Source organism: Ochotona curzoniae, unplaced genomic scaffold (genome assembly GCF_017591425.1).
Source record: "Ochotona curzoniae isolate NIBS_2020 unplaced genomic scaffold, NIBS_Ocur_1.0 scaffold_1037, whole genome shotgun sequence".
NCBI lineage: Eukaryota > Metazoa > Chordata > Mammalia > Lagomorpha > Ochotonidae > Ochotona > Ochotona curzoniae.
The window spans coordinates 33,905,366-33,914,051 of record NW_024467083.1 but is presented as its reverse complement, the minus strand read 5'-3'; the positions used below and the strand labels follow the sequence as shown (position 1 = coordinate 33,914,051).

Sequence of the window (8,686 nt, the reverse complement as noted above, 5' to 3'; positions counted from 1 at the left end):
CTGGGTAGGGTGAGGAGGGAGGTGTGCATGTTGCACCCGGTGCTTATGGGGTGAGAAGGGAGCTCAGCACCTGCACTAGAAGGGAATGGAGTCTATGGGGGCAGCATCCACCCCTGCCAAAACGCTCCTGTCCTCAGCAGTGTGTGGGACTCTGTCCAACCTGCAGGTTGTGTAAGATCCATGGCAGCAACATTTGATCTGGCAATTGCAACTGCAAACAAGACTTGAAATCCAGTGCATCCTTTTTATTATTTTTTTAAAGGCTCACTGATGGATCCATTCATTTGAAAGAGTTACGAGAGAGCTCTTCCACCCAGTGTGGTTCACTCCCCAAATAGCTATAATGGTTGGAGCTGGGACATGCTGAAGCCAGGAGCATCTGGTCTCCCACATGGGTGGCAGGGGCTCAGGCACATGAGTAGGTAACTGAATAAGCTGCTGGGACATGAACCAGCACCTAAATGGGATGCTAGCATCACAGATGGCAGCTTAAACAGGTGCACCACAGCACTAGCACTATAGCCTATTTTTTTTTCTTTTTAAGATTTATTGGAAAGGCAGATTTACAGGGAGAAGGGGGAACAGATCTGTCTACTGGTTCACTCCCCAAGTGGCTGCAACAGCCACAGCTGAGCCAGTCCAAAACCTGGAGCTGCTTGTAGACATCTCACGTGGGTGCAGAGTCCCAAGGCTTCGCGCCATCCTTTATTGCTTTCCCAGGCTATAAGCAGGGAGCTGAATGGAAAGTGGAGTAACTAGGACTTGGACGGGTGCCCATACGGGATCCCAGCACTTGCAAGGTGAGGATTTAACTATTGAGCCACACCTGGCCCCAGGCTAATTTGATCTTTTTTTTTTTTTTATGACCTGTAACAAGTGGTGTTTTGAATATCCAAATGGCCCTTGGCAGAAGCATCTCAGCCCTGTTCTGCAGGAATGCTGGGAGGCTCACTTCACACAGACCTGTATGCAGAAGGGTTGCCAGGCTGGGCTAGGCAAAACCAGAAGGGGCCAGTCTGCCTAAGTCTACCCCTCCAATCACACTACCCAGCCCTGACTCAGAATACCAGCACTATCGGTTCCCAGAACATAACCAAAAGCTCCGCAGCTGTCATGTCAGCTTAGAGCACCTGGAACCCAAAACAGCAGTGGCGGTTGTGGTGGGGAGGAGAGGGTTATGGAGGAAGACTGCCATTGGTGGCATGGACTTAAAAAAGATGGTGTCCCAGGACCACCAAGACAGGAGTAAAAGTTGCCCCAACATTCCCTGTGTACCCTGTGAGTTGTAACAGACAGGAGAGAAGCAGGCAGCCCAAGAGACATGCCTGCTGCTGCCCCTTTACCAAGCCTCTTTCTCATCGATGTCCCACCCCACATGGTAGCTAAGAGCCAGGTGTACCTCCCGAGGTGTGCTGTGAAGGAAGGCCCCTCTCCCCTGACACGCTGCCTGCTTGCCGCCTCGGAAGGGCTTCTCGCCCATCCCCTCTGTATGGTCTCGTCCTTACCTAGTACCCACAGCCCTCCAAGGGTAGTTCCATGCACATGCAGTCACTCTGCTCCCCTTTGGACCTAGTTATTGATTTTGTCAATATTTACCTTGAGTCCCATACTCACAGATTCCCCCTGGGAGCCAATATCCGGAGTGGAGCTTGGAGCTGCAGGGGAGCGGAAGGAGGGGGAGTTTAGGTGGGGCATAGAATTGTCCACCCTGAACTGGCACCCTGGAAGTTTTGGAACCAGTTTAAACATGATCAAGAAGAGGAAATGAAACGAGAGGCTCATTAACTCCTCCTTGTGCTTTGTTGTGAACCAGGCAGGCAGAAGAGTTTTGTGTTCAGCTACTGTCTAGAACCAGGTCCAAGGCACCACCACAGCCTCTGTCCTAGGGAGGGGCTCTGCTACCCACCAGGTCTTGTGTGACCAGGGTGGCCTAGTAAGAAGCCTGGCAGAAACAGGAGCAAGGATCTCTGTCTCATCTTCCCTCTGCTCCCTGGAAAGCTGTTCTGAGGCTCACCCTTTGTCCCTTGTGCGTCTGAGTGAATATGGGAGCCCCTGAACAACCTGCAAGTGGGGCATGAGGGGCCAAACCCTTTTTTTATTTGAAAGGCAGAGTGACTGATCATCCCTCCACTGGTTTACTCTCCAAATGGCCACAACAGCCAGAGCTGGACCAGGCTGAAGCCAGGAGCCAGAAACTCCATCTAGGTCCTCCTTACGGGAGTGGCAGGAGTCCAAAGTAGTTGAGGCATCTTGCACTGGCTTCAAGGAACATTATGGGGAGCTGGATTGGGAAGTAGAGCCTCCAGGACTCATAATCTGGGTGCCAAGGATTTCCATGAGATCCTACGCCTGCAGCATCTGCAGCTGAGGCCTCTGTGAGCACCACTGAAAAGGTGAGAGAAGATGGGGATTCCATATCGGGGTCCTAAGGTGCCATCATATGACTGTCCCCCATCCCCAGGAGTGGATGGAGTTTGACAGGAAGGAACAGTCCCCTCCCCTTTCCTGTGTACTGACACAGGAGGAAAAAAAATCGAAACATTTGTCCCACCCTCCTTCTTGCATGCGTTATGCACTGACTCCTCACTCTAGTCGGAAACTCAAATATGAGTGTATCCTTCTCGATTGTGTAAATATTAAAGATGGGGATGGCCAAATGATGAAGGTCTGTTGGTATCAGAGAAAGCTAGAGATACCTTGTTTTTAAGGTGACAGTGGAAAGTGAAAGAAGATGGGTATTGACCTATTATCTTTAGACCCCAAGGGGAAGAACTGACCTTGTGGCATTGTGGTACAGTGGGTCAAGCTGCCACTACCAGCTTTTCATACGGGTATTGTTCAAGTCCCAAGTGTTCCACTTCCTATCCAGCTCTCTGCTTATGCGCCTGAGACAGCAGTGGAGGATGGCCCAAGTTCTTGGGGCTCTGCACCCCAAGCTCCTAGCTCCTCATTTCAGACTGGATCAGCTCCAGTCATTGCAGCCATTTGGGAAGTGAACCAGCAAATAGAAGAGCTCCCTGCCTCTCTCCCTCTCTCTGTAACTGCCTTAAAAAAAAAACATCTTGGGCCCAGCGCGGTGGCGCAAGTGGTTAAAGGTCCTCGCCTTGCACGCCCGGGATCCCATATGGGCGCCAGTTCTAATCCCGGCAGTACTTGCTGGGGAAGCACAGCAGGTAGAGGTGCACACCCCACACCTCACCCTGGGCCCCAAAGACAGCTGTGGGCACCGTCACCAAGGCAGCTGCCACCCACACTGCCAATGTGACTCTGTGGGCACTCAAGAGTGAGAAATGGGCACCTGGCTTCGTGGCCACAGCCACCACCCAGTTCCGGGCCACACTCAGCGCTGTGATGAGGAAGATGCTGGCATAGATGTTAAGGACAGTGGCTATCAGTACTATTTTGCAGAGGACGCTTCCGAAGGGATCAGCGGAAGTCCAGGGCTGACTCAACAGCCCAGAAGCGCAAGGTGAGTGCCAGCCCCAGGTCAGCCAGGGTTAGGTTGAAGACAAAGGTATCAGAAGGCAGGCTGGGGGCTCTTCTGGCATGGTTACCCAGGACCCACAGCACAGCAAGTTCCCCAGCTTGCCAATGGTCCCTACAAGCCCATAGGCCAGAGCAACTGTGAGCCTCAGAGTGAGGAATTCCACAGGCAGGGCGGTATTAGGAACGTTCAAGGTGCTGCCTCCCAAGGAGGTGTTGGCCCAGGAGAACGTGGGTCCCGGGGCAGAGGTATTGGGTGTGGGCATCATGGGGCATTGGCGGGGGGCACAGTGCTGAGCAGAGGTGCTGGCAAGTGCCTTGGCAGGAGCCTCAGCAGAGGACGTGGCTCTGAGCCCTCCAGCAGCCAGGTGTCCAGCCCCTGCCCACACCTCAGAGAGGTACAGGAGTGTGGACAGGATCATTGCCTTCTCCCTGTTGGTTGGCTGGGATTGGCAGTGGGTGGGGCTGGGTGAGGAAGAAGGTAGTGGGGAGTGGGAATGAGTGTCCCAGGAGGGCTGGACAGAGCAGGGACTCTGGAGCCCCAGATCTGCTACTGACCCAGAGTGTGACTTTAAAAGGTGAGCTGCTGCCACACTCCTCCAAGCCCGTTTGCAAATCCACCTGAGACTGTCACATTCAAGTGCGCGGTGAATCGAGATAGCATGTGCTAAGGCACCACCTTGCCTTCACATGGGATGCCTGTGGCGGCAGGGAGCAGCTACCAGTCATGCCCAAGGAAACAGTGCCAACTCAAACACAGTTGGAATTCTTCTCCACCACAAGTGACCTTGAGGCTAAGAGCTGGGAGGGAAAGGAGCAAGGAAGTTGCAGCTTCCTGTTCCCACCCCCACTGGGAGTGGAGATAATGAGTGGACCTGGCTATGCCCTCAGTGTTGTCTTTGCTGTAGCCTGTGACATTGTCTGCCAGCCACACTGCCATCCTGCTCCACTTGCTACCTTGCCCCTGCCCGCAGTTCCTGGAGCCAGAGCTCTGTAGGGTGGAGGACGGAGGTGGCTCATCCCCTGCTGGGTCTCCCCATTTCGCAGCTACCACTCCTGAGACACGCCCTCACCACACCTCATCCTGTCTGCCCGTTACCTCAGGCTTGACCTCTGGCGGGGCTCTCCCTTTTCATTGTCCTCATTCTACCTGCTGCAGAAGGAGTTGTGAGCGGAGGAAGAGAAGGCAGGAAGTGGGGAGAGGCAGGACCCAGGCTCTTCTCGGGGTCACCAAATGTTGGACATGGTCCCGCCCTTTGCCAACTGATCAAGATCATGTTTGGGGTTCATTTTTCCTTGAGAGAGTTGGGTGCTGAAGGGGCTCCTTCATGACCATCTATCAGTGAGCTTGCTGCCCTCATGGAAGAAACAGAGATCTACACACACTGGGTGTGCCAGGAGCTTCACGGTCTGAGCAAGGGTAGGGGAATGTGTGAAGGTGATAGGTGAGGGGCATGTGAGGGGGAACCCACCTCCTGGCCTCACTGCACCCCTATGGTGCCAGTTACTCCATGTCTAAGCTGTATCTCCACCCAGGTTTACCTGGGCTGTCTGGCTGTTAGGAGAACTGTTTGCCTTCTCTTCTCTGGACTTAGGGGAAAGGCACTGGGCCCATGTTCCAGGGATCTGCTCTCCCTGTGAAGACCTCTGGCCGGGTCATTTCTGTTTGAACTTCTATTCACTTCTGGCCTGTCTGGTCCAGCTGGCTCCCTCTGGTGGTTACATAGAGAAGTGATGCCACCACCTGGTCAGTTCGGGGAACTTCATACTTGGAGGATTTTGTTCACTCCCTCACTCAGTCACTGATCGCTGTATTTCCCAAACTTTTTTTTTTTACTTTGTGCCAGGCACTGTGCTAGATGCTGGGTGAATATAAACAAAGAAATATTTGGACCTGGTGTGATGGCTTAGTGGCTAAATCCTTGCCTTGCATCCACCTGGGTCCTGATCTGCATCCCATCCAGCTTCCTGCTTGTGGCCTGGGAAAGCAGCAGAGGATGGCCCAAAGCCTTGGGACCCTGCAGCCACGTAGGAAAGCCAGAAGACGTTCTTGGCTCCTGACTTCAGATTAACTCAGTTCTGGCCATTGTGGCCACTTAGGAAGTCAACCAGTGGAAGGAGGGTCTTTTTGTCTCTCCTCTCTATAGATCTGCCTTTCCAATAATACACACACACACACACACACACACACACACACACACGGCTACTGTCACAAAAAGTCATCATCCTGTTGAGATGAAAGAAATATCTAAGGGGACTTCCATCGTGATGCAGTGGGGAAAGCCGCTGCCTACGACTCTAGCAGCCCATGTGGATGCTGATTTGAGTTCTAAGATGCTCCAGTTTTGATCCAGCTCCCTGCTCATATGCCTGGGAAAACAGCAGAAGATGACTCAAGTGCTTGGGCCCCTGCACCTATGTGGAAGGTAGTCACTGAAGAACAGGTAGTCTTTAAAAAAAAAAATGGTTCTTTGATCATTGAGCATCTACGTTTAAAAAATATTTTAAGATTTATTTATTTTTATTAGAAAGGCAGAACTTTGGAGAGAACAGACAGAACGATCTTATATCCTCTGGTTCACTCCCCAAATGGCTACAACAGTTGCAGCTGAGCTAATCCAAAACCAAAAAGAAAAAAACAGGAGCTTGTTCTGAGTCTCCTACATGGGTACAGGGTCCCAAGGCTTTAAGCCATGGGTGAGGGCCGTCCTCAACCGCTTTCCCAGGCCACAAGCAGGGAGCTGGGTGGAAAGTGAAGTAGCCAAGACGCAAACTGGCACCATAGGGAGGTGGAGTATTAGCTAGTTGAGCCATCATGTCATGTTTTTATGTTTTATTTGTTTTTATTGCAAAGTCAGATACACAAAGAGGAGGAGAGACAGAGAGGAAGATCTTCACTCCCCAACTCACCACAGCAGCTGAAGCTGAGCTGATCTGCAGCCAGGAGCCAGAAGCCTCTTACGGGTCTCCCTTCATGAATGCAGGGTCCCAAGGTTTTAAGCCATCTTGCACTGCATTCCCAGACCACAAGCAGGGAGCTGTGTGGGAAATGGGGCTGCTGGGATTAGAACCGGCTCCCATATGGGATTCCAGTGCATGCAAGGCAAGGACTTTAGCCACTAGGTTACTGCACCAGACCTGAACATCTACATTTTAAACAAAAATTTTATTTATTTAGCTTGAAAGTGTTACACACAGAAAAAGAGGGAGAAACAAAGAGAATCTTCATCCTGGTGCACTCTCCAAATGGCTGCAGTGGCCAGAGTGGGGCTGGTCTGAAGCTAAAAACGAGAAGCTTCTTCATGTCTTCCACATGGGTGCAGAGGTGCAAGGCTTTGGGTCACCGTCTGTTGCTTTCCCAGGTCACAAGCAGGGAGGAGGATGGAAAGTGGAACACCTGGGACGTGAACCCATATGGGATCCTGGCACATGCAAGTCTCTGCTGCTCCAGAGGATTGCCACCAGCATTTTATAAGGGCACCAGATCATGTCCCAGCTGCTCCATTTCCATCCAATCCCTGCTTTGGGCCTGGGAAAGCAGTAGAGGGTCCTTGGACTCAGTACCCATATGGGACAGAGAGGAAGATCTTCCATATGATGATTCACTCCCCAAGTGACTGCAACGGCCGGTGCTATGCCGATCCAAAGCCAGGAGCCAGGAACTTCTTCCAGGTCTCCCACGCGGGTGCAGGGTCCCAAAGCTTTGGGCCGTCCTTGACTGCTTTCCTAGGACACAGCAGGGAGCTGGATGGGAAGTGGAGCTGCCAGGGATTAGAACCGGCGCCCATACTGGATCCTGGCGCATTCAAGGTGAGGATTTTAGTTGCTAGGCCATGCCACCGGGCCCGCAGCTTGGACTGCTTGCTTCATTCTATTTTGGAGACTCTCCACTGTACTTTTAATTTGCTCTACTGTGTTCTTAATTTCTGATATACCAGCCTTGATTTGCTTTACTGCTTCCTTAAATTCTTTCAACTCTTGCATGAGCTTCTCATTTTTTATCAGAATCTTTAAAATGAATCTTATGGATTCTGTGTCCCCTATTTTCTCGATGTCTTCCTGAGGTTGGCATAGAGTTTTGCTCCTCTGCAGGGGAGTTTTCAGTAATATTCATTGTGCCTTTGTCTCTTCTTTTGCTCTTGATCATTGTACTTCTGGTTAGCAGAGTCTTCTTCTTGGGGCAGGTTTCTAAGCTGTGTCACCCACAGGTCTACAATGCGATTTTACTTATTGCAGTTGGTACACAACTTTTTGCTTGCAGCCACTTGTGCCACAACCTCCAGCGAGTTCTAGGTCTGGGTTCTTATGTCAGATTTCCACCGTGGTTTCCACAGCCCCAGCTCTTGGCTCACCACTCTCCAACTCCTGTAATACCATGCTGAGGCTGCACTGTTGTCTCTGCAACCTTTCTCCCACTTCCAGTTGGAATAGGTCCCAGGATTAGAGAGACATCAGGTGTCCTATCTAGTTAGGTTGTTGGTGGCGCTGATCTTGCTGGAACCTGTTGGCTGTTAGGTCTGGGTGCCACATGAACCTATTTTGACCCGTATGATGCCACAGTCGGTATTATTTTCCTGCGGGACCTCAGCGAGTTCTTGCGAGCTCAGCACATGCGCAGTTTATTGTTGTCCCCAGCTGTCCCAAAGCTATTGCCACAGTGCACAAATGGCGCCTGACGTACCACTGCTACAGTTCTTGATCTGCTGGCTGTCTGATGCGAGGGCTACCCAGACCTACCCTGGGTGGAGCCTGTAGAATGCCACATCATTGGACCCGGCGCGGTGGCGCAAGTGGTTAAGGTCCTCTCCTTGCACGCCCGGGGTCCCATATGGGCGCCGGTTCTAGTCCCAACAGCCCCGCTTCCCTTCCATTCCCCACCTGTGGCCCCGGGGAAAGCAGTTGAGGACGGCCCAAGGCCTTGGGTCCCTGCACCCGCGTGGGAGACCCAGAAGAGGCTCCTGGCTTTGGATCGGCATAGCATCGGCCGTTGTGCTCACTTGGGGAGTGAATCATTGGAAGGAAGATCTTCCTCTCTGTCTCTCCTCTCTGTATATCCGCCTTTCCAATAAAAAATAATAAAAATAAATCTTAAAAAAAAAAGTGGAACGGACAGGACATGAATCTGGACCCCTGCGAGATGCTGGTTCTGGCAAGCAGAGGATTAGCCACTTGAGCTATTGTACTGTACCAGGCCTCCAACAGG

General features: G+C 51.9%; 1 protein-coding gene across 1 annotated transcript; it reads right to left on the bottom strand.

Moving 5' to 3' along the window:
• Positions 1-3,137: 3,137 nt before the first annotated feature.
• On the bottom strand, positions 3,138-3,749 carry RXFP4 (relaxin family peptide/INSL5 receptor 4). The gene is given in 3 exon segments (XM_040999371.1): positions 3,138-3,428; positions 3,430-3,575; positions 3,578-3,749. Coding segments are annotated over 3 exon segments (609 nt in total).
• Positions 3,750-8,686: the final 4,937 nt, after the last annotated feature.